The 27402-nt window shown below is 38.2% G+C and overlaps 2 protein-coding genes across 3 annotated transcripts in view; both read right to left on the reverse strand.

Moving 5' to 3' along the window:
* LOC140242122 (uncharacterized) overlaps nucleotides 1–11839 on the reverse strand; it is an 84331-nt gene extending 72492 nt beyond the window's left edge. Inside the window, exon 1 of one of the 2 annotated variants that reach the window (XM_072321886.1) lies at nucleotides 11751–11839. The gene's annotated coding sequence lies outside the window, so the exon portion shown is untranslated. Of the gene's footprint in view, nucleotides 1–11363; nucleotides 11429–11750 lie in introns of those variants that run through there. The other variant, XM_072321887.1, reaches the window with a different exon arrangement.
* Nucleotides 11840–19019: 7180 nt separating this feature from the next.
* Nucleotides 19020–27402, reverse strand: part of LOC140242073 (uncharacterized) — a 46797-nt gene continuing 38414 nt past the window's right edge. The window contains exons 16-18 of the mRNA XM_072321833.1: nucleotides 26948–27054; nucleotides 24789–24909; nucleotides 19020–24047 (exon numbers count right to left, since the gene is read on the reverse strand). Coding sequence (XP_072177934.1) covers nucleotides 23976–24047; nucleotides 24789–24909; nucleotides 26948–27054 — 300 coding nt within the window. The 3' untranslated portion in view covers nucleotides 19020–23975. The remainder of the gene's footprint in view (nucleotides 24048–24788; nucleotides 24910–26947; nucleotides 27055–27402) is intronic.

A 27402-nucleotide genomic window follows, 5' to 3' on the forward strand; every position in this document is an offset into this window, starting at 1 on the left:
TTTAATGAAACAAATTATTGCAGCTTCAAGCAATGACTAAATGTGGCAAACAAGATCAAATGTCACTCGTCACCATGTAGGAATTGAAGAGAGAAATCAGATATCATGAGACAATTTCAATAGCCAGTGGTCCCAAGTATCCACACTATAGGACACTAGCATGTCTTTGCTTTTAATGGAAATATATGTGGGGCAGTTTAATTGAAAGTGAAGGATGTACTACTATCTCCACTTTGCATTAATTTCTCTTAAAAGCTGCAACAGTACAAAATTTTGACGGTCTTTCTGTGCCATGCAGTACCCTGCATTTTGTTAGAGTTACATATTGTGTGGCTATTTGCGCTGATATTCACAGTTGCTGGATTTCGTCGACTGCTGAGGTGTCAAAAGCAAACCCTGTGTTTGAGAGAATCATCACTCGCTGCTTTCGGGGAGAGATCTAGAATGCCATACTTCTCCAAAAGCTACCTTTACCTTCTTCCTGCGTAACAATAGAACCCTTGAATGCCCTGTTAATTCCCCTCTTTGGCACAGCTTGAAAGAGTCACTTGACAGCACAATTCTGGAACCCTTCAAGCCCCCATTCTGTGAGCCACACACACAAAGTGAGCTTTGATTACTGCACACAGGCGTATCCAGAAAGTCACACTAGCAGTCGCATACTTTTTCATAAACAGATTTTCGCGGCAAGCTATTCTCCCTTTCATAACTGTACTCGCCAGAGGAATGCTTGCCATACTTTGTTAAGCATACTGCTATAGCCATCCAACCTGTAAATATAGTGAAAAGTGGCTTACAGATATTAACATATTGTTTTTTTAAGATTCTGAAGGGAATGCAAAGGATATAGGTAAAAATATTGGTAGCATTGTGATGATCACTCTTTACTGTATAGGAGGATGATCAGAGAGAATAGCTCATTAATTTCTGAACATTCATTACACAGGTGGTATTATCAAAATTTCTATGCATTAGGTAATAACTGTCACATGCATGCTGCAGATAAAAATGATAAACCATATTTTACTGATGGGAATAGGACCTAAAGAACTGCAATATTCAATATCCAACAATCATTTCCCTGGAAAAATCAAAGCTATCTTAAAGATAACATGGTAGCAAAGTTATATATCTTTACTTTGAACTGGAATTGGAACACATTAACCCATTGAGGATGAGCTGATTCTGCTATAACACACATTTCCCACACACAACTGCCAGAGTATACGCAGGACTAGTCTTCAGGCATTACCTGAACCCGACACTGTGGTAGGACTTTGACTTAACATAATGCTTTTCAGCACCCTCAACTGTTAAAAATCATTCACAAATTTGACAATTGACACAAAAGCAGCGTCACTAGTTTAGTTCAGCAATTTGTGCTCCAAGTTTTCCCAGTTTGCATTGAATAATCAGTAGGACCTGTAAGTTCAAGGTTAGCCTTCACCCAGTCTGCTGAATTTCAAATCTAAGTCATGCATATTTCGATAATCTTTGATATTTCTTCCTGTGATTTAAATCATTAACATGAATGCACAGTGTAAAAACGAGACAAGGAGACAACAGTGAAGGGTAGATGTTCTCTATTGTCTGAACTGGTGTGAATATCAACAATGCAATACTCCTATGATCTATTAATTGCTCCTGCCATGTAAACTGATATGTCAGATAGCTAACCACTGCTGCATTCCACCAGCATATATCACACACTTCCCTCTTGTCTCATCCTCTGGTATCTAATTACAATGTCTTCCCACTCCAGGAGGATCACTTTCAACCGACTTCCAGCAATTAGTGGTCATTCAGGCCTAGAAATAGTTGCAGCCATTGTTATACGGACAGAGCCCACGGACCCCTGTCAACTTTGGCATGCAGCGAATGGCACTTTCTGCAAACGGCAGTCAGTTGAAGGGGGGGGGGGGGGGGGGCAACACACAAAACAAACAGACCTGCATGCATAAAAACCTGTATACTTTTCACCTAATTTCAAATCTCTTCAAATCTAACCTACACTGTAGGCCCGTTCACACACAAGGGAAAAAGTGCGATTTAAAAATCGATTTTCTTATCGCGATCAAAATTTCGAAATTTTTTCCAGTGTGGACAGAAAAATCTCACTAATTACCGCGATCCTTATCGCGATCCAACTCGCACTATTAGTGCGATTTTTCAGAATAATCGCGATTATTTTGCCAAGCGTCGTGTGTGTGAGCGCGATCGAGATTCGGAAATCGGTATTTTTAGTCCCATCGTTCGTAGCGCGTGCGAAACTCTATTGGGACTGCGGGGTCAGTCTTCGGTCATGCAAGATTCGCGCATGCGCAGTTTGGCCACTGATCGTTCTTTCCTTGCTGCGAAGTGCGATTTTTCCCTGTGTATGAACGGTCGAAAAAAAAAATCGAAATTTGGATCGCGATTGAAATTTCGATTTTCGTTGTTTGTGAACGGGCCTTGTATCTCAGCCAGTTCACTTGAAAGGTTTCGATACCCATTCCTTATATTTTTTTTTTTTTTTTAAATCTCCTTCTTAAAGGGCCACATACTTTTGAGGCAGGGGTTGTAAATTATGCACTGGATGCTACCATGCCCATCTCAAAAAAAAAAAAAAAAAAAAGAAATAGCAAATCTTGTTTTGTATAATAGATATCTTTTAGAATTTTTTTTTTTTTTTTTTTACCATCTCTTCAAAGCAATATGATTGTAATAACCGAGGTCTTGAAACAGAATTATCACAACTACTAATGATATCTCCAATATACAGTAAATGGTAAAACCATTTATTGTGATATTCATTCTAAAAGATGTACACTTGTAGGCCTACGGTATACTGCAGTGGAACGCCAAACATCTTACCCAACTAATTCTACTGAAAATTCATTTTCTATTCCCATCTACATGTACAACAAGTATCTGGATGGCACTGTTTGATAATCAGCTGGCCTGCAGTTATTTGTTCCCAAATATTCATACAGTACATTCTTAGTCTGATTATCAACTGCAGATATATTACAGTCTCCTCTTCAGTTCATCAGTTCATATTCTTGCTATAATGTAACACACAGAAGTACTTTGTGATATCCTGTAGGCTAGAAGGCTAGACATGGAGTCTGACTGCACAGCCAAATGGCATTTTTAGTTGACACAATGATGCTGCTGACCTTAGAGTTATCACTCTTATGTCTTTGTCTCAGCAAAAAACAGAGTCCACATCATATGAAGAAGGGGAAAGATTGTGGTTAATGACATGAAGACCATGTTGATTATTTAAAAACAAACAAAACAAAACAAAACAAAACAAAACAAAACAAAACAGGATTTATAGAACCAGGGTGGTCAACAAATTCAATTTTAACTTGTTGTAATGATAACAAATTTTGACATTTTCAGCTGCTTGCTCCCATTTTATGATAATAGTACAAGGTTCTCTAAACTTCTTTTTACCTTGGGAGAGAGCCTTTGGGGGATACTGATAGAAATCACCAAGCACATGGACAATACCAATATGTGGGTACATGCCGTTCTATTCATGAAGTCCCTGATGTGTCCTGAGGCTAGAGGTTTTTATCAGATCATTAAAAGCCCACTTAATTGATTGCATCAATATTGACAAAGTTCATCCCAAGCAGAATGCAAATTCAGACCAAGGGGGCAAAGAAAGAGATGGTTCAAGCAAATAGCCTTCAAATATATATAAACCAGAGATGACCATTGGAATTGCACAGTCGACATGACATCCTGGTCACAACTGTCAGACTATTGTAGCGGTTATTGATTAGCACTTTTGCCATTAACTGTGTAGCAGTTTAGCATGGGATAAAGACTGTGTAAACTTTTCAAGTGGAAATCAATAGTGGTGACATCAGTGGGATACTGTCCTATTGTTAGATTAACACTTTGAAGAGCAGAGTCAAAACTGCACACACAACAATCACCAGGAACTCTTATCCTTTCTGCCTCCATGCAACAAATCCTTTTTCGTAGAGAGGATGCTATTGGCTTTTCACACAGGATTGTATTATAAACTTGACAGAGATCACTGGATAGCTACAGCGTAGAAGAAGAGCATTTCACTGCAAAGGGCAATCTGACTAGTATATCAACCTACATTTGTATGTCTTTAAACCAACAGGTGACTGACAACAAAACACAAGTAAACGCCTCATCCAACTCTTCTACCATGCAGATCAGCATTCATGTAATTGCTATCACATCATACAGATGTTAACCACTGAGCCTATTTCCATTTATAACTATGTTACAATCTTCATTCAGGAGTTCCAAATTTGCTGACCTACATTTCATACATGTGGTGATGTCAGGGATGCCAACCTAAACAACACTGCAGTATTCTGAAGGCTGAAAGGCTTTTTGTCCCCATGGAAAAACAGTATTTTTACCTTTCTTGCCATAGACAGGAAATTTAGTTAAGACAATTTTGGAACATTAGTATTATCTATGAACCCTACAGTATTTTTTTTTTTTTTTGGGGGGGGGGGGAGGGGGGCAAAAACAGGACAAAATGCTGCAAAAAACGAAAAGAAAAAAAAAAGAGTGATAGCTGGCATCTCTGTAATGGCCTTTAACTTTGGTTCATTGTCAGAAGAGTGTTCAATACCACTAACAATGACAGACCACGGTTGCTACATCACATGGCAATTACTGTCTTGGTCTGTGAGTGACTTGCCATAAATTGGCTGTAGACATTGAAGATATTATTTACCATTTGCAGACGAAACAAAAACACAGCTTTATTGCTTCAAAATAGTTCTAAAATGTGAGTTAGGGATAGAAACAACCAATGTGAAAATGTTAATCAGTATAAGCATTATCAAATATTGTTGATATTTATGAATGTGAACAATAGTTATGATAAAATTGTTTCTACACTAAACCTTCTACAGTTTAGGCTAATGGTTTATTATGAGAAAAATAGCGATATCTTATTATAATATTCTAGGCTTTATTGCAAATATCTAAACGGTAGCACTGACCTACACATATGCATCAAATGTGATAACTCAAGCAGTTTTAAAATCACTGTTTCATCCCATCTTCATCAAATTTTCCTACAAAATTTCTTCAATACTACATGTTTAATATTTCCTGTACCTCACTGTCATTAAACATTTTGTCTACCCTGTCATGAGATCAAACTAATTCTCAATATACTAAACCCCCCCCCCCCAAAAAAAAAAAAAAAAAACTCAGACCAAGACAGTAAAAAAAAAGTGTGTTTTTTTTCTATAAGCCTAATTGATGACTAAATCTCTCATTCACCTTGAATTGTAAACCTTGACGTTTTAATAGACAAAACAGCTTTTAAAATCACATGACCTATAATTAAAGTATGCTCAAAGGCAATAGTTACACCTACACCAATTATATGCACACAGACCATTCATTTACTGAAAGATGAACCCATGAACATTCACAAATTGAGCCATCACAGTTTTATAAAATACCTCACTCAGAGTAACATGCATTCAGCCCCCCCCCCCCCCCCCCACTCCAAAGGGGGGGAAAACCCATAAAACTAGATGTATGGCAATTAGAATATGTCGAAAAACCATTTCCATTTTATTTCCACATACTTTTTCCCCCTTCAACTTGTAATCATTTCATCAAAAATGCACCCCTGTGACCTTTGACCTCCCATTTGCTATCCTCACTAACCTCTCTCACCCTTCTCCTCCTAGTCTGCCCCCTTTGGATTTGACCTCATCCCAAATTTCTGCCCTCAGCACCAGCACCCATTAGCAGCAGGCTCCATCGGGATAATACACAGCGCTAGCCTTTACCAAGGAGATACTACGCGAGCCTTGCCTTTACTCAACCAGACTTCCTGCAAGCACAGTATCAGATTTTCAATATGTAGCTCTTGAGCATCAAACTGCAGCTGAAACGAAGTATGCATTCAAAAAAATAACTGTCCGTGTCTTCATGATAGTAATAAAGTAATGCCTTTGAGTTCAATATGTCCTGCCAAATCTTGTTTAAAATAAAAACAGGTAAGGCAAAACAACATTCTTGTCAAAATTAATGATATAATTACTCAATTTGTAGTACATTTAAAGAATGGTCTTTACACTCAGACTCACCAAAACTAAAACAAAATAAAAACCACCAAAACTGTCATAATGGTTGAAAGAGAATGATATACAAGTGATTAATTGGTACATGTATGCAGATGGACAGCTTGCTCTCTACACCAGAAGAGAGGCCAAGTGACAAAAGCTATTCTTGGAAGATTGGGTTTTGGGCGTCAGTCGATCAATACTGTGGTTCAAAGAAAAACAGTATAGCCACTGGTGCCACATTTAAGGGCAAGCTTTCAAATTTCCATCACACAGCAGCTGCCGTCCACCTAATTCAACATTGATTACGCTCCCTCTAGAATCAATATTCCTTTGCTTCCAGTCACTTGCTCTCCTTTCCTCCCCCCATCCCTCCTCTTCCCCTTCCCTCTCGACCACAACAATGCACCCAAACAGCTCCCTGCTGGTGTCTCTCTGGTCCAATGTCAAGTTAAACAGTGGCTAAGATACACAGCTAGCATTCTTTATGAGAAATGAGTCGTCGGTGCCCGTTTCCCCGTCAGTGTCACAATATTGATCACATGTAAGCCAGGCACTACCTCACAAAAGAAGCTAATTCACAGAACATATTCAAGTATTGAGCAGACATCTATACATCAAATGCCGTCCCCCCCCCCCCCCCCCCCAATAATAATAATATTAAAAAAAAAAACAGGCTGGTCCACGGCTGGCAAGACATAGCAACAAGTCATGTATGACACTTGAAGTCGTATCTAAATACTGAAATGTATCAATCTGCAGAATACTGTAAAGGTGGAAGCTTTCACAGTATGGACATTTTTGGGAACTTCGTGCAAGATGCAACTTCCGCAAAAAAAAAAGCAAGTGAAAATTTTTGCTTGCTGTATGTATTCATAGTTCACGTTATCTTGATTCCGCACAATACAAAATACCTAAAATTCACCTTACCCAGCTGAGTGCAAAAATTACTCAGATTCAGAAAAAAAAAAAATCCACTTTAAGAGAAAATGATTTTGAAAGTTTTTAATTAGATACTACAACAGTCAAAACTTATACCAGTATCTTAGTAAAGTGGCCTATAAAGCAAGCCAGATAAAAGTAACCATGACAGTTCTGTCATCTCAATAAAATATCATATTACTGATAGGCCCGTCGAGTATTTCAATGTTAGCAGTTTAATGGACATATCATTAGATATCAACTGAAAAGCATATAAAGACCAATGACAAAATATCTCTTATGCTTACTTGAGTCTTTATGGCAGGACCTGCACATTCACCCCAAGGATATGAAACTCTACGCATGGACATTGAATTAAGGATATCAGAAGAAACTTTGGTTTCCTTCTTTACTGACAAACAGGTAGCGGTCTGATCTAAAATCAGGATAGAGTGTTTTTGAAATTTGTGATGAAACAAATGTCCGATTCAGTTGAAATCACAATGATAAGCTGAGGTATCCTTCCTTGTCTGGAGATTTCATAAGGGGGTTCACACAAGCTTTTGGGAGTGAGATTTCGATCGTGATCCAAACATCGACGTTTTGGATCATGATCCAATCTCACTAATTTGTTGTGAGAATGCATTGCAAGATAAAAAGTCCCGATTCAGATTGCAATCCAAATCTTATACTATTTGTGCAATTTTCCCCAAATAATCAATATGATCGCTCTAAACTGTGTCCCGTATGAACCATGATTTGAATATCAATGTTTCGATCACAATTATTGAGTAGAATTTTCACCTCGTTTGAACAATGATCTGAAAAGTGAGATTTGGATCCCAATCCAAATATCCCTCCTTCTGTTGTCAGAATGCGCCTAAACAGACGCTAAACCCTGCTTAAAAGACCTGCATTATTTGCTCAGTCTTGACCTCGAGGGCAGGTTTGTTCTACTTCTTCCTTCTTATGCTTGCCCAGGCACTTTCCTTCATCTTCGCACCCACCACATGGAAAAGCACTTAGCGTAATGACGGGCAACATACATGTACCCTCTCTGAACAGCCTAAATTTAGAATCTATGTCACGCATTGTACAAGGAGAGCAGCAATGTGAGGTGGTGATCTGATTTACATTCACTTGCCACGGTAACAATATGCACACTGTGAAGACATCTTGGAAAAGATACAGAGACTACAGTCACAACACACTACAAGTGGTGTGATATAAACTCACACTACTTCTAGACCCTGGTCAGGCATCTAGATCTACAGAGGAAAGAATCTAGAAACCATGCTAATTTTCTATCTTTTTTTTTTTTTTTTTGGGGGGGGGGGGGGGGAGAAGGGGGAAGAACAAATTACTGTCTCTTGCCAAAAAATATTAAAATCATTCTGTAAATATCATCTCCACACCATAATGCCGTATCAAAACTGAGTTAAACATAATCAATCAGGAAGGATTTCATTATGCATGAGCAGCGTTGTCATTTCAAAATGTTTCACCTATGGATGTGACAGCTTCTCATTTGACAATTAATCTACTGAGTCAGTATTACAGAAAACTCAAAATGTGCCTGTAGGTACGATGCATTTCAATCATAACTACTGATATAACATCTTTTACAGTTGCAAAAAAAAGAACAAACAAACAAATACATAAACATACCCCCCCCCCCAAAAAAAAAAAAAAAAAAAAAAAAAAAAAAAAAAAGAAACTGACAGATAAAAACAGTATCAAACTCTGTGTGAATAAAATTGTATTTCAGGAGACAAAGAGATGCAATGTTCAGAAATCCCACGCTCGGTGGATACTGTATCTACACCGTGGAATTACAAAGCGAGTCCCTTTTGTGTGGTACTTGAATGCCATTTATAGAGTGAGCCTGAAATCTTCTTCTGTTTGTTCTAGTGTCTTTTATCTAGCCACTGGACCCACTGTCTGGCTCTGAGTGCTTGAGCTATGGCAACTGGAACAAGGTACAATTATATACCAATTCAGTTTTGAAACACGAACTATGTCAGCCATAACTGGGAGCTTCCAACATAAGAAGAAAACATGATTCAATATGTGATGCAATGAGTCAGGTGCATTGCTATGTCAGTTCATAAATCATACTGAAGCTCCACACTAACGGGTGAAGTAGACATTAACATTAAAAAAAACTGTGCTTACCGAAACCGGACAGGTGGATAACTCAGAGAAAAGTCTTAATTGTAGCTTGAAGTTGCCACACATTCCTATGGTTTGGCTGCAAACATTGAACTTTAATTACTCAGCAATGTAATCATTTAACCAGACAAAAGATTTCCCTTAGGAATACTCACAACTTTATACTTTCATGGCACTACGTGTACCTCCAAACAAGTCTTCAAAAGGAGCTTTGATGTAAGCTGCACTATTTAACTGCATGTTAATAGATGACTTTCATTTCTTTCCATCTGTGAATGACATATTACCTGTCATGCATTCACAAACACAGGGCCGACCGGATAATGCAGTACATATAATACGCCCTGTCTATCTATTCACCATTATCCAGTGGAGCGTACACACAAAACGAGTACAAAGAAATCAATAAATCTCCACTCACACACAAAACGCACAGGGGGAAAAAAAAAAAAAATCTGTCCCAGTTTAAGTGCACTATGCCCTGCCTATAGCAGTACAAAGGAAGAATGTAAGATGATTACAACAAATCAATACCACCATTGGATCTACTCTCTCTCTACTAATACTATATTGAGTGCATGTCTTCCCTGTATATCAAAGCTCCTAAGCACTGACCTGGAAAAAAAAAAAAAAAAAAGACGACCAAATTCCCATGAAAGCACAGACATACTCTTTTTGGGATCCATTCATGGAACAAAATCAACATCATTAAAAAAAAAAGTGAACATCAGTACTAACTACAAAAGAACTTACAAAATGGATTTGATAATAAATGTGGACATCACATATTCTGTGTTAAAATCACTCTCAACACAGTCAGTACCTAGTCCTACTGAACTAGTTTGTTCCTGCCTGGGATGGTCTTGTAACCAATTGTGATCTGAAACTGGAATGTTTGCTTCCCTCATTTATCGCCTTGTTCCCAGGATCACATACAGTCCACACATGAGTGTTCCAGGGCTTGATAGGCGGCTCATCAAAACTGTTTACTCTGCCCTTTTATGCCACCTCTACCCTGACACACAAAAGGAAACTGAACTGAGGTTCAAAAAACACCTCTTCAGGCCATTTTTTTTTTTTTTTTTTTTTTTTTTGTCTGCCCACACATTTTTCCAGTTGCTGAACACAGAATGAAAAGTGACCAACCCACAGAGAAGTAACTGTAAAAGAGAGCTGGGTAAACAGAATCACTCGAAGATTTACAGGTTGCTCGGGAGATTTGCTCATAGGGCCATACATTCCAGAGCAAATCCCTGCTTTCCATACTGGGCTGGCCAACAAAAGAAAGGCTGGCTGGATGTAAATACAATTTCAGGTGTTAAAAACATGCATTCCCCTGTCGCCGAGACACAGACCTTTTGACATTTAGGATATGGAGTACCAGGGTAGCTTGCAGCTTTCTCCCTCAATACATCATCATAAAGATAAAGCCAAAGGCTTTCAATACAACTTTGATAGGGGTGGGTGGGTGGGTGGGAGGTACACAGTACTTGTCTTATGAAGTTGCAGTATAAGGTTAAGCCAGCTCACAAATGCTTGCTGATCAGTTGCCTTAATTTCACTGATTTTATTTAATACATATCTTTCACCTTGGAGGTATACTTCCTTCTCCAATCAGTAGTGCTCTAGACGTGCAAGCATCACTACCACGCAAGTTCTCTAACTTCTACAACGAAGTGTACTTCATAAGACCTACTAAAAGTATACACAGATCTTTAAAAAAGCAGGATGATGGTTACCCTTTAAGAAGGTTTATATTGACAGACTTGCAAAACTTCATGTTCTCTTTTTCCTTCTTTGCCCTGGCCCTGGAACTAACTTTACAGTGTGAAATGTCTAACGTGTTAATCTTATTTTACTTTGTCTAGCTTCTCCTACTAAGATTATGCACTACAATAAATGAAACTAACACATTATCAGTAACAAGCAAAAAGTAAAAAGCAAAGAAGTAGAAATTTAGCACTCTTTCAGAATCACATTGCCATAGGGTCCACATCCATGTTTTCCTTATGTATCAGCACTTTTTATCTGAGTTGGCAAGGAAAAAAAATAATGATCATACCAATTACCATGCAAGACGAAGGGGGTATGGCAATCGCAACACTCAACAGATAGGGTGCCTATACCAATTCCCTCTCCCTCCCCCAACCCAACCCCACCCTCTGAAAACAGGTGCTGTGCAAAGTAGGCTCTCACTCAAGTCTCCAAGAATGATGAATTGATGAAACCATACAATTGTGAATAAAATGCAACGGTTAACGTTAACCAACGGCCTTCCAAGCTTCACGGCTCCACGCGCTTCGAAGTCGAAGAACAGATCGTTACCATCGCTTTGCCGATGATGCCCTACCTCCTCCCTGAACGTGACATCGGCTCGGCCGACGGAACGGCTGCATGAATCAGGGGCCAATGGCAATGCCCCATCAAGAAGTCCGACCCCCACAGCATGGGCAACACAATCAATTCCCAGCCCCGTGCTGAGCTTTACCACTGACTATCCGCAGTATACCATTCATACCATCACAACAGAAACGCAAAATTACAACATAACTCTTAATTCAGATGTCAAACTTTCATTCTTACCAACTGGGACGGAATATGATATCTTTCCACAGCGCAGCTCAGGCCTCCGTCTCTGCTCGTCGTATGAACCGATCGTTCGGATCGGAGTGCCAGCTCCAGACAGTCGGCTGATCGCTGAGTCGATCGTTATCGTGTGTGCATGTACATATATGTGATGGGTGTACTAGCTAGCGATTTGCGAGAGGGACAGGCTGGGCTGGATCGAGCTAGCTATGCGTCCATAACGGTCGGTATCAGCGGCAGCAGCGCCACCGCGGCCCACTCAAACGCCATCACTTGCGATGCATGCGACAGTCGGCTGTGATGTCGAGGCACGTCCGAAAAAACAAAAAGGTGCTAGTATTGTTTCTAATCTAGCGTATCTGTCACCCACTGCATTCGAATCGCGAAAACGTTTCAACCAAGTCAAATTTTTGGAAAGCTTTAGGACCATAGGGAATTGACCGGAGCAACCAAACGCATGTTTGTCCTTGTCGTATGAGTGGCGGCATCAGTTGTATCAGAGTGACTTTTATTTTGCACTCAAAATGTCAATCATTCATAAACATGATATTATGACCCAGAATGCCATCAAAAGATCCAAATGAGTTTTAAACAAGCAGACTCTATTTTGTTATTTATTACCTTTTCAACATTTGTGTGATCAGGGAGGCGAGACTCATCTCCCTGGTGTGATGTTGCCGATAGATCTTAGCTGTTTTGTTGTTTCGATTTTTCTCTCTCTTTTGCTTGAGTTGAATTATCTTTGGAAAACTAAGTAGATATGTACCGGTACATTAAAGTGAATGATTTAATGCATTTTGATTTATGCCCGAGTATAGTTTTGGGAAACCATTGCAAAGAAATTGGCAATATCCAATCTGCTTCACAATCAAATCTATTCCAGCATCATACTGAAATATATATATATTTTTTTTTTCTATTTCTTTGTACATGTAGGCCTACTTGGTAGTGTAATTTCTTAATACACTGATTTTGCTTATGTTTGTTCATGGAAAATGTTGAAAAAATTGTACACATGTACGTGACAAGACAGGGACTGAAGGGGGTCAAGGTCAACGGTCCCTTCATCTAGTAGGCAGACTAATCCACAATGAGTTTGATTTATGTCATGAAGAAAAAAAAAATAACCTTCCATCCAGCCTTTCTTAATTTCATTCAGCAGAATGTCACTGATCTGCCTATAAAAATCATATGCAGCAGTTTAGTATTTTCTGTTTTGTCTTTGATAAGTCAAATATGAACAGCATAAGTACATCTGACAAATGCACATCATGCATTTCCATTGGCACTGAGATACTGTATATTGATGTTGTTGCTGTGACTTAAAGGTCCAGTTCACCTTTAGGAGCAGTGATTTAAAAAATGTTCAAGATACCACATTTGATGCATTGTATGTGTGGTCTGTTGTATCATAAAACATCGTACCATATAAAATTTTCGCAATAAAGCCTAAAATATAAGGAGATACGAGTGTTTTTCTCAATAAACCGTAACTGTATATGGCTTAGTCTCGAAACAATTTTTATTATAATTATTGTTCACATTTTGTGCATTTAACAACACTAAACATCGATTGTACGGATTTAAAATTTTACAGTGGTTGTTTCTATTAGTAGAGCAGATAAGCCGAAGAATTGTGCAAAATTTGACTAAAGCATGAAACTTTCACCATTGTTAGTACATGCTATAAGATTAATTTTAAGATCGGGAGGTAAGTCTGAATTGACCTCTGATGACCTCTAGAGGTCAATGACCTCAAAATCTAAGAAAATTGATATTTTGCGTCATTGGTTAATGATAAACACAGTAATGATGCACTAAAACTTAATATTTGTCACAGTGAAATTGTCTTTATGTTCCACAGAGCCCTGACAGGTTTCTACCTTTGACCTCTGATGACCTCCAGAGGTCAATGACCTCAAAATGTCAGAAAATTGATATTTTGCATCATTGGTTAATGATAAAACACAGTAATGATGTACTAAAACTTAATTTTTGTCACTGGGAAATTGTCTTTATATTCCACAGAGCCCTGACAGGTTTCTATCTTTGACCTCTGATGACCTTCAGAGGTCAATGACCTCAAAATGTCAGAAAATTGATATTTTAATGCGTCACTCATAACTGAAACACGATAATTATGTACTAAAAACTACTTTTTGTAAGAGGAATTGCCTCAATGTTCCACTGAGCCTTTCGAGTCAGATTTCTACCTTTGACCTCTGATGACCTCAGATGACCTATGATGAGGCCAATGACCTCAAAATGTCAGAACATTGATATTTGGTGCAATTGGTTGATGACAAACATGATTTAGATGTTATATTCATTTGTATTACAATTGAATTGTTTTCCTATTCCACAGAGCAAGAGAAATTACTCACGTGTCTCTACCTTTGACCTCTGAGGAAGGTGACAGGTCAATGACCTCAAAATATCAGAATATTGATATTCTATGTATAGTCAATGGTCAACTTTGTAATACCCGATGTACAATCATTTATGCTATAAAAGAAGAATCTTGTCATTCCATGGAACATTGGTCATTAGCCTGTGCATTATATCCAACTTTGACCTCTCAGGACAATGAGAGGTCACTGAGGTCACATGTGTAGGCTTACCTGTATTGATGTTTGGCTTCATTGGTGTAATCGTAAATGCTTAATCATGTACAAATCACGCATTGATGTTTTGATCAAAGTATGTATGCATATTCCACAGAGCATTGGTTTATAGTAACAGGTCTCTGAAATGTGAGAGGTCAATTACTTCAGAAATAAAGCTTAAGTTTCTTGAGTGATGGCAGTGACCTCAAATACAACTGTTATGTTTGGGTTAGTTATGTAGACTAGCAAATATGGCCATTATCTCGACACTCGAGGAAAACAAGGCCCACGAGACTGCTATACAGAGTGTTTAATCTATTCAGTGTAAGTCTCATAGATCTTTTCCCCCATTTGTCGGACTCATTATGGGACTGGTTTGCCTAAGTGTCAAGCTCATGGGCAATATTTGCATAGTTTCCAGCTGGTGGGCCTGTATTGGCCAGTGTAGGCCTAAAGCTGGTGGGTTGTTACAGTATGACTGCGATGAATGACTCATGGTCCTGGAGTATACAGTCCACATCTGCGACATCATGGACCATCTTGAAAACTTCGACATACTGTGAGGCCCAACATGCATTCCACATGAAGCAATCCTGTGTATTGCAACGGAGCTATTGCCATCCGAGACCTACCCAGGGAATAGATAAGCATTCATGGCAAACCATGGAGAAAGCGGATTGTGCAAAATATTTTGGAGTTCCAATAGGAGGCTCAGCTGGAATCAAATCGCCACAGCAGCTTAAAAAGGTTATACTTCAACCAAAGACTCTCTCCAGACGAAGATACGAGTATCATAAAGTTCAGGTGTTTTGCTACTCCATGCCGCTCAGGACTGTCCTGGAATATGCATGCATCATCTGGGATCCATTCACCCAGGTGAAACATCATGAAGTTTGGAATGATCCAGAGAAGATATGCACTCTTTAGCTGCAATGACCATTATATGCAAAACAAGCAGTGTTACAGCCACACTTGAAAAACAAAACAAAGCAAAGCAAAACATAACTACAATGGCAATCCCTGTAAGAAAGTACAGCTCAAGCAAATTCAGCGATGATGTTCTGCATCAAGAACCCCACAATATCCACTCCGCAGGAAGTTGTGGCTCTATTGCTGCATTCTTCAAAAATTGCAAATGACCGAAAATGTCAGGCATCATTTGCAAGAACACAAAGTAGGCCTACTCCCAAAAAAGGTGGCGGCTACTCTCAGCCACTGTCTCTTGTATCTCTTTGAAACACTTCAGGAGAGAGATACTCAATATTCAGCTCAGTTATTAAAGACACATATGTCTCTCTTTTTGTTTTTGCATTTGTTTGTTGTTTTTTGCTTCATATAGCTCTTTGGATGCCTTCTTTAACCAATTAAGAAAAGGCTCCATGGCAGAATATTACAAGATTACACAGTATAATGAAGAAGAAGAAGAAGAAGAAGAAGAAGAAGAAGAAGAAGAAGAAGAAGAAGAAGAAGAAGAAGAAGAAGAAGGAGAATAGGAAACGAGATCTGCTGTCAATGATGCAGAGCCAATACCAATCAGTTCCATGGCAGATCTTAGTCGGCACTGCAAAGGTTTGGATGTCTCTCTCTGTTGACAAAGGATATTCTAAAGCTCCAAGTAAGTCCATGGGGTGGTTTACATTGTCTGGGCATAGAGGGCTGGGTTGGGTATATGAGGATATGATGCTTTGTTATAACAATTAGGTCTGAGATATCTATTTTTTATGTTTGTTTTGACCATCCCGCATGGATCTCCAACGAAAAGGAATGATAATGTGTTAGACCCAGCCGCCACCGTGTTTTTTCAATAGATTTTGATATTACAGTGTAGTTGAGAAAAAAGTAACCGCTCATTGTCCTAGATGGAAGTCAAAATTGAACTGTGTGTGGAATACTCTGCATACAATTTTGGACACACACACACACACACACACACAAAATGCATTTTTAAAATATAATTATTATTTCATAAGCAGCAGGCCATTACAAACCAATGAGACCAGACATCAATATTCTTACATTTTGATGCATATCTTTCAATATCCTCCAGAGGTCAGAGGATCATCGCTAATGTTCATGTGAAATGAGTACATGCCTTTTGAATTGCTCACTTATATTGCTATAGAAATACACAATATGTGCATCATGTCAATCATTAAATATTGTATCAGTTTCATTTTCAGTCTTGGATTATTTATTCTATGTACAAATAAAATCGTGGCAAAGTAAACAACTTTCACATCAAAATATAAACAAGAATACTAAAAAAGAAATAGATGTAATAACGTGCAAGGCAAATACCAGGCCTACATCATCTTAAGGTATACTGGTGAAGGAAATCACCTTGTTGATAAACAATTTACTTGACTGGGATAGCGACCACTGAACAATATTTCGAGGTATTCCTTCAAAAGTGCCTGTGTGCCAGGTCGTTGAATCTCATTTCTCAAAATACAAGAGCTCTGTCGAATGGGAGTGGAATACCCTACCCTCGCCAACGCTGCGCTTCCTGGGTTCCCATCCATATAGACTTGGTACACCTTGGTGATCCATAATTTTCCAAATATTCCCCAAAACGTATGCATCAGATTCTTAAAAAACAAAAAACAAAAACAAAAACTTCGTCTTTGGGAGGAGGGTAGGTGAGATGCGCCCACATCCCATCAACTTCCGTATAAGTGATGACGCACACATTAAACAAGAGCTACACTGAATCACTGATTTCAGGTCTAAACCTGCAAAAATCCAATCCCCCACCTACATCCTCCCCCTCCGCTTCATTCCTTTGCACCATGAACTTATGCTTTTACATTTTTTCCAAGTCCCCCCCCCCCCCCACGTGAAAACAAATCGACACCCCTTGCTCCTGTGCACATACCCGACTTAGATAATTACCTGAAAAGTTCTGCGGAATGAGTAGCCACTTTTTTGGTAACAGAAATGCATGGTTTGTAAGCCCTACATTATAAACAATTATTAACTATTAACTATCGCAATATCAATATTAACATCCTCACATTTCATTCGAGGTATTTGACCTTGTGTGATTTTCATAGGTGAACGGTAATGGCTCGTTAATAAACAGGGCCTACGAGTGCTCTCTAAAACATCATCATGTTTACCATTGATGATGCCAAACTATTCTGATACTTGAGGTCATTGACGAGGTCATTGACCTCTCGAGATCATCAGAGGTCAAAGGCAGAAACTCGTCTGTGTGCCTATATGAAGACGATGTCATTGTACACAGATATGCTTGTTTTGTACATCCTTGCCATGTTTGACCTTTCACCAATGATGTCATACTTCAATATTCTGATATTCTGAGGTCATTGACCTCTCAAGGTCATCAGAGGTCAAAGGTAGAAACCTGTCTGCTCTTTAGAATATGAAGACAATTTCATTGTAAGACAGATATGCTTGTTTTGTACATCTTAACAATGGTTACCATTAACCAATGACATCACAGATCAATATAATATTTTGAGGTCATTGACCTCCAAAGGTCATCAGAGGTCAAAGGTTAAAACCTGTCAATGCTCTGTGGAATCAGAAAATGGTTTCCCTGAAGTATAGATGCATGTTTAGTGAATCATAACCACATATATCATTCACAAATGTCTAAAAACATCGATATTTTGATATTTAAAGTTCATTGACCTCTGGAGGTCATCAGAGGTCAAAGGTAAAAACCTGTCAGTGCTCTGTTGAATCTGGAAATGATTTCTCTGTGGTATAAATGCATGTTTAGTGCAACATAACCACATATATCATTTGCAAATGTCTAAAAACATCGATTTTCTGATATCTAAAGTACATTGACCTCTGGAGGTCATCAGAGGTCAAATCAGACTTACCTCCCGATCTTAAAATAAATCTTATGGTATGTACTAACACTGGTGAAAGTTTCATGCTTTAGTCAAATTTTGCACAATTCACGTGATTTTGAGGGCTTATCTGCTCTACTATATACCTAACTCACATTTTAGAACTATTTTAAAGCATTATTGCTGGGTTTTTGTTTCATCTGCAAATGGTAAATTATGCCTTTAAACTTCAAATAAGATTTTCTCAAGAAATTTGACTCTCTTATATTAACATCTATATACCCAGTCCAAAACCTATTGCAACAAGCTGATTTAGCAGAGTATTCAGTTCATGGATACTCTTCCTCTACTGGCCTACAGTACATGCAGTAACAAGCTATTCCGTCAATCTACTGGTACATGTACATATATCCCATGAATTTAGTACTCTGAAGGTACATTACTTTGCATGCATTTGTTGTTGCTACATCAGGCAAGCCGCGGGCAAACTTGGACAAGCTTTCTGGTTGTAGGGAAAAGTCTTCATCGTTTAAAAAAAAAGTACGCAAAAATTTGAAAGTGTTTTGTAAACTGTTCTATTTTCCCTGCCTCTGAGAGCACTGATAAAATAACACATTATTGATTGTAAAGAAGAGTGGAATATAGGGTACCCAGGTGCCGATGTGTGACGTCATAACCATTCATTGCCATGACAACTGGTTCTAGACAACCTCGCATAGCTTGAATATCTGTGAACATAGTGGTTGTGAACCAGGCTCAAACAAAAGACTGACATTATCACATGAGTACTCTATCACTGAATGGACTTGACAGAATAAACAGGTATGGACACAAAGTCAGTTAGTTCATGTCTTACAATTTATTTATTTGAGGTGAACTCTGTGAATTTCAAAGAAAACAAACTAAGGAAGCTCATATAAACTCATCCCGATTGGAAAAGCAGAAACAAAGGAGAAACAGAAAGAGAACAGACGAATAGAGGGCGCCCTTTAGAACAAAGAGACATGGGAGAGACAAGGGGCGGGAAATGATTAGAAAAGGATGGGGATTTTCGGGTAGTTTGAAGCAAACCATTGTAAGAACACAAAATAAGCTGAATATATTCCAGTTATATATTCACACTGCTGGAATCTTTCTCGTAGATCAGCTTAATTATAAATCTGTCAAAATAATCCAATGTACAAGCTCTATTTACAGGCATTGACAAAATGAAGATGCCAACAAAGAAATAAGGCTTTACAAGTGCAAACATTTTGTAACTGAACAAACATGTCTCACAATTGTGACAGTAAGGATTAGATACATGTATATGAATAGCATTTCACAGTAAGACACGCACTGTGATATCATCACAGAGTTTGTCACAAATTGTTAGAAATAGCTTAAATCATAAATACAGAGCTTCCTTTTATCATCTATCCAATACAATTTGAGCCATCCAACAACACATGTTCATCTTGAAGAAAAAGAAAATGTTAACATTCTCCTTCAATACTACGTTATATCTTTTTGTAGTTACAGTTGATACAAGAACTTTTATATCTTTTAAAGCAAAGAGTACTACACTTGTCTGGTCCAATGGTACGGAAGGAGATTATAGCAATTTACCACTGTAATACAATCTATTCCTCTCACATTGGAAAGCTTTTCTAATGCCACCTTCCTTTCGTTTTCTTGGTTGCATGTACACTAAAGAGCGGTGTTGGACTCAGCATCAAAACGTGAAAATGACAGTAATATGCAATAACAACTTTGCACAGGTAATACAATCAAGTAATATGAAAAAAAATAAATTAATGCTTGCATTGTCACAATTATTGTCATTAATCAATTGTTGTCAGTTAAAATCATCTAAGCAGGAGAAGGCGGTAAAGTATCGAGCCATCCAGCTGGCGACCTGACAAGTTCAGAATACTTTGTCGTTTCTCAAAGCGAGCAAAGGACAATGACATTGAAGGGCCTATGAAAGCAGATCAAACGATGCATACTAACGATGAACCTACACTCACACAACCACAACCCTGTAAGGAGCCCAACTCTACTTAACCCGTTGAGGACGGTTTGATTTTGCTACAACACGCATTTCCCATAGACACCTGCCCGAGTATACTCGGGACTCGTCCTCAACGGGTTAAATCTCACTAACTCTCCTGCAACACATACTCTGGACTGTAAACACAGATATATTTGTGGTGCATTGTTTTTCGGGGATTACATGCTACTTTTTGCTAACCTGGATTCTAAAAAACCTGAAAAAAAAAAATTGCATAATTTTCTATGCACATTTTGAATGGGTTGAAATGTGCAATTTGTCAGCTGATATACTTAACTACGCATGTGTTGATGCTAGAAGCTCTTTGTGCAGGGTGTATATTTGAATTGATCACTTGTGTGTACACTGTAATCAAATGTGTGTACTTGTGTAATGCGCAATTGTCTACAGTGAGGCAAGGCGTGCGTATTTATCGGTATGCATGTACCACAACGAAGCAGAAAATGTGCATCGATTTTCATGCATAGAAAGATCGAAACAAACTGTTTATATTTTGTTTTGTTGGGTGTTTTTTTTAATTGGTAGCAAACATCCTTTTAGGCAATTGCAGAGTGGGAAATGAAAACCTGTAAATGTGTGTTTGAGCCGCTCAGCATGAAATCTTAATCGTAGAATAACTATGTCTATGATATGCCACTTAACTCCATATCTTGCACTGTGCATTACCCTATCCTGCACTAGCTAGTGTCTTTCAAATATGTGATTCCGTAGCTGTTACAAGTGAATCAGAACCGATTTCTGTGGAGCACGTTTAATAGCATCTGACATAATAACTGACAATATTTTTACAGCTCCAGTGACACTAAAGCCTTTAATGATTGCCAAGCAAAATTCAACGAGCAATATTTTAAACAGTCCACATCAATCAAACTTACACGTACAAGAGTGTTTCATCAAACAGAGGTAGGGCACAAATAAATTATTCAATCTTGCACAAATATTTCATCAAACTATGTCACAAGACATTAGACCACAGTAGATTATAACATGGCGTGTCAAAACATCATACCACATAGGTCTACACGTACACTAATAGTTGTAGGCACATGCTCTGTTCTGAAAGAAGGAAAACAAAGAAAAGAAAAGAAAAAAAAAAAGCCTGTACACAATCAGAACTGGGCACTCTTGTATAAAGTAAGCATGTGAAATTCTACAGCTTCCCACAATCTAGGCAACGTCAATGTAGTGCCAAATTCCACTTCCTCCGTATGGTTCATGGTCATTATCTGGTAATTATCTTCTCATTATCTATGCTTCTCTACATTACTGGCTTGTTTTTCAATTGCATTCTCCAAATTAATCAATAATGAGCAATCCAGTTATATAACAATGGCAATTGAATTCACTGCTAGCATACTGCTGGGCTTCATCCTTATGTTTTTATGGAAAGATGTTTTCCAGGTTGGAATCAGTTGGTTGGTCCGCTATGAGTCAGGTGATATTAATTTTTAATTAGATTTGTTTTGTCATATTGATGGAATGGACAAATCGAGCGATTAGAAACTTCATGCATCTCAGTAATTCTTGCATGATATGTTGGAAACAGGAGAGAGAGAGAGGGAGAGAGAGAGACTGAAAGATCAATTGAAATGTTGAGATTGAGAGAGAGGTGGAAGTAATTTGTGAAAGCATGGTTAGAAAAAGAAGCAGTGAACAAGTGATGAACAGAGAAGAAGATTATGTGATATCAAGATTATAAATAGCATGCTTGAGATGAGTATCTTATTGAAGTTTAAATTTTGCACTTCACATCCCTGGATTAGTCCGGGATAGCCTACGGCAATTCAAATATAGAGATTGCGAGGAAGTTCCTCAAGAACCCGTTCGCCCCTGCACTCCTAATATTCTTGGACTGATACGTACGATCAATGCAAAGACTGTTGTTACTTTAGATTATCATCCTCAAGTAAAGCACAAAAATTGTCACCAGAGTGATTTCTATTGTCCAAGATCACCAGAAAACATTGCATCCTGATACATCAGACAATGCTAAAAACCACATCATTAAATAACTCCAATAAGCACACACACACAAACCGGACTGTATCCATTCCTTTGCCTACATCCTACAAATCCGGTCAATAGATACCATGCTGTAGAAATGTAATATCAAATATCATATTCACATTCAGAATTGGCATCTTGTTCTATCAATGTGCAGCCACTTTCGTAAATTCGCAACAACTGTACACAGGACTGAAGATTGGGAAGAAATAATACAAAGAAAACTCAGTCCATTTGGTGAGGGTAAATAATTTGGCAACAAATGATGCAAAAGATAGTAGATTAGTGATACTGGCAAAGAATGCATTTATTATGTTAAATAATGACGGTATTTGTGTGTAGTCATACGTATTATACACATTGTCACCATCGGATGCCAATAATTCAATTATTTTACAAGAGCAGCAAATCTAAGCTAAGTTGTAAATTACCACACAATTACATTACAATGTCATCATTTCAGAGATGTGATGCTTCTTTTTTTTTTCAATTTGTTTCTTGTAACAGTCGCCTTTGCATTGCTTATTGTTTCACTGAATTTTGTTGCTTCTTTTAAACAAAATGAAACGTTTTTAGTCACAAGCCAAGCCTTTCAGAGACGGTGTAAGATTACTGGAAAACAATTTCATAGTATTATAAATACTAGTATTGTGAAAGTATTATGAAAGTTGTAGCAATCACGTTGTATGTCAAGTATTCTAATAATAGCACACAACTTCGGCCATGCTCAAGAAAAGTCTTTTCATTTTTGGCAGAGGAAATCATTTTGCTATTAGCGGTATGTTTATTGCAGTTTCATGCGAGGTGCAAATATCTTCACACCTCAAAAATAATGACTGAACTCTTTATTATATTCTATCACAGAGCTGTATACTACTCCAAAGCTGTGATGTATCTGACTATGCTACACAGTTTCATTTTTGTTTTTCGCCTGAAGGTTTATCAGAAACTATGATTACCACGCCCCATCATTTCATCAGGTTGTTGCAAAAAGTAGTTTAAGTATATGGGGTGTTTTGTATATTACATTTTTGTTTTTTAGTTTCTGAAAATCCTTCGTTGAGAAAAGGGCATACATTTTCCAGCAATCTTTTTAAATCTCACATGCACATCAATGGAAATTCTACATTGCAATTGTTCATTTCTTCCAGACTGTGAATCTGTCCAAAGTAAAAGAAAATGCATTTTTGCACAAAATGTCGATGACAATTTCCAACACAACTTTCTCAAATATGATGCAATTTTCTCACAAGCTCTGGGTCAAGGGTTCGGCCATCAATAGACACTGACCACTGTCCAAGGCGCACACATTACTTTCTTTCGCGAGTGTCAGAAGCATTTGCAGGCCTACACTCCTAAAAACAACAATGTGCACACTGCCAATGATGGCATCCCTGTATCATACTCACAGAATGTGTATCCATTTACATCGTATCCACACAACGCAATAATAGATATATGTACAACCCGTTCATTATATATAAATCCATCCTGAAGCTTTTCCGTTTTTTCTCTGCCTCTGAAAGTCTGTACAAGTCCCTGGGGAGGAAAAAAAAAAAAAAAGGAAACGAAAAAAATGTATCCTCCGTGGGTTGCATCCACACAAGTACTTTAGTTTCACGATGAACGGACCTTACAGCAAACGAGCTTTACACAGTATATCATTCCGCCTGCAATCACTGGCAATTGTTCCACAGATTTTGACGTCTTTCCTCTCAGTCATGGTAGGGACACATCACTGGCCAGCACCTCCCATTTTTGAGATGAGTTCGTCACATAGACTCGTCAGCTCCGAGTTTTCCTTCGACTGCAGAGTGAAACAGACACAGGAACAACATTTCGTGACTAAACCCGTTCCACACCAAATTCTGAAATGCCCAAAGACTTCATACGCACAACTCCAGGTTCCCGTATGGAACAGGTTAACTACTCCAGGAGTGATAGTACCTTCATGGTTGGATGGATATACTTTGTTGATGCCATCTCAAGCCATTAATTTCCCAAGACTGGACATCAAGTCAGGCACATGCATGAGGCACAATGGCCTGAATTCACAGAGGTAGATTAAATTTTGTCAATCGATGATGCAAATTTCATCTGCGTAAATGTGCGTGACAGATCACGTACGGCAACATACATCCAATAACGAATGTGCACTGATACGAGCATGAATAAGGTGCACCAACTGCACGCTTGTTTTAATCCATGGACTACTCAGTACATCTACACCTTTGACTTTTCAATTAAACTTGAAACTATGTTTGTGAATTCAGGTCAATAAGACAATAATTTGAACAAACAAGGATGACAACATCCACAATTACAACTACAAGACTGCAGACTGTACCTTTTAGGCTAATGTTTCGCATTTTGGCTGTTACCCAACAGAAATTGAAATTGTGTACCACAGTGTTATTGCACATATTTCTTATGCATAGGTATTTATTTTACAGCAAAAATTGACAATTTTTGCAGACATATGAGAACTACATTTTACTTTTTCTTGAACTCTACCACAATTGGAGAATGACCCTGTGCAGGAACGAACCTTTTGTTGGATTGTCTTCTCCAAGCTCTCCGTCTTCATTTGTTCCCTCTTGATGGCTGCCTGCAGACCAGCGATCTCAGACTGGTAGCTCTTGGTCACCTTGTTGATTTGTTCATTGGCTCTGTGGCAGCAAAGATTGACACCAAAATGTCACTTTATCATCAATCATGATGCATCACAAAACTACAAACTCACATGACTCAACGAACGCAAAGATATACTTTTGACATCAGAAACCCATTCTTGATCATTGAACCTGGTGGAAATAGGAGTTGCTAGTGCAAAGGTGTATCTCCTGCCACACAGCAAGCAGGAATTCAAGCAGCAATCAAAATGACATATGCAACACATGCTGTGATAGTTGTAACCATGTCAGGGGGGCATTTCATGAAGCATTTTTGTCCGACAACTTGTCGGACAAATTTGCTCTCAACCAATCAGATGCAAGGATTTCAGTAGCTTTTAACATTTTGTCAGACGAAATATCTGACAAAACGCTTTATGAAATGCCCCCCAGGTCTTTTAACTAGTCTTAGTTCAAGATGCATACCTTCCTTTCCTCCATATTAGGACTGCATTATCTTACTTTGCCATCTACTCTCCTCAGTAGCCCTACAGGGATCTGACTGTGCCACAGCTGTTTAAGTACCCGCTTTTCAGGAAAAGGGGATACAAATAATATTTAACCCTTGTAATACGACAAGAGCATTTAAATTGGGGGGGGGATCCTTGATGCTATGCGAGCGAGCACTAAGCTTTTCCTTGCTTTAAACATACAATGAAAGATCTTCCACCACTGCCAATTATCTGTAAAAGTAATCACATTTTAGGAGTCTTTGGCAAGAACCATTTTTCACAGAGCTGAATAAGATGCAGATGTTTACTGAAACATGTATGAGTAAGACCATCTCATGCTACAAATAGTTCCAGTGCCTTGGGAAAGGTGGGTGCCATGTACACAATATCATATGCCACCAGTGTAGTGAATGCTACCATGAGAACATTCATCCACACGTTTTACACAGTTAGGTCACTGAGGAGTGAAAAAAAAAGAAAGCAAAGTACAAGGACAATGTTTCAGAACATATACATATATATATATATACTGTAAAAGTGGAAATTTTCGCGGTGTTGAAATTTTGTAACAAATAAAGACAGAAATTTTCGCGCATTTTGCGCAACCCGAAACTAGCGCGAAAATAAAAGCAGGCAAATATTTTTGCTCGCCATATGCTCCAGTAGTTGATGTCTTGATTCCGCTGAATTAAAAACACCCGAAACTCTTCTAACCCCGCGGAGTGCAAAAAATCAATCCACTTTTACAGTATATATATATACATGTTAACAACAAAATTATTCATACCCCTGAGAAATTATCAATTATGAGCAGATTTCTTACAAGTGAAGGATAGAGTGATGGTGATTGGGTGTTAACTTTTTACGCTTATTCGTCCTCTATAAATTGACATTAATTCCAGTTTCACCTCATTTGCATAACAATAGAAATGTTGAGATATAACATCCAATCACTGTCACTCCATCCTTCACTTGTAAGAAATCTGCTCAAAACTAAAAATTTCCAAGGGGTATGAATAATTTTGTTGTTAACTGTGTATATATATATATATATATATATATATATATATATATATATATACAGTTGAACCTCTTGTATCCGGACAAGTCGGGACCGGGGCTCATCCGGATAAGGGATTTGGCCGGATACGGGAGACTCAATGCTTTATACATGTACATATACATACACATGTACTGATGTAGCTCATTGTAGTATACCACATGTAGTAAAGTGTATACTGCAACCTTTTCATTGTTACATTTGGGGATGTTTCGGGATGTTGAAATGTCTGAAGGTAAGCAATTTGGAAGGAAATTTGATGCAATGTATGTTAATCATATTGGAAGTAATATGTAATTCATGTGTGTTTGGGTAGGAGTTCTCAAGGAGTTGGGAATTCCCCTTTCTTCCCGTAATTATTAAAAAAAATCACGGCGAGATTGCATCTGGATAATAGAGAGATCCGGATAAAGGGAGGCCGGATAATAGAGGTTCAACTGTAGTACCATGTACAGTGTCTTTCATGCACTGACATCACATTTCCAATGAACGAAGGTGATAAAGGAAGCTGAGGTGTACTCACGCCTCAATCTTTTCTTCTGCATGTGACTTGAGAGTCTGATATCTTTGCTCCTGTTTCTTCACCTTCCCCTGGTACTCAGTTACATGCTTCTTCAGTGTCTCCTCATTCTGGAAAAGAGAAATAAAGGCAAACAAAAAGACACCCTTTAAGGTACATATCTTTAGACAACACTTAAATGCATTCATACCTTTCATCAGCACAATTTGTGGTGGTGGGATTTTGTTTCTGTTTTGTCAACTTACCTTTATCTACTGGTGATATAAAGATGTTGTACCTTTTGAAAATTGGGACAAAATTGTTTGCACGTAAAAAACGAAAACGAAACAAAGAATCATTCCTTTTTTTCTGTAATCATACAAGATATAAAACAATCACATTAAAAGACAGATTTAGTCTTCTAAATACAATGATTAACAAAACTTTATGAAAATTGGGGGAAAAAATATTTGAAAGAA

This window comes from Diadema setosum, chromosome 18 (assembly GCF_964275005.1).
Source record: "Diadema setosum chromosome 18, eeDiaSeto1, whole genome shotgun sequence".
NCBI classification, from domain to species: Eukaryota; Metazoa; Echinodermata; class Echinoidea; order Diadematoida; family Diadematidae; genus Diadema; species Diadema setosum.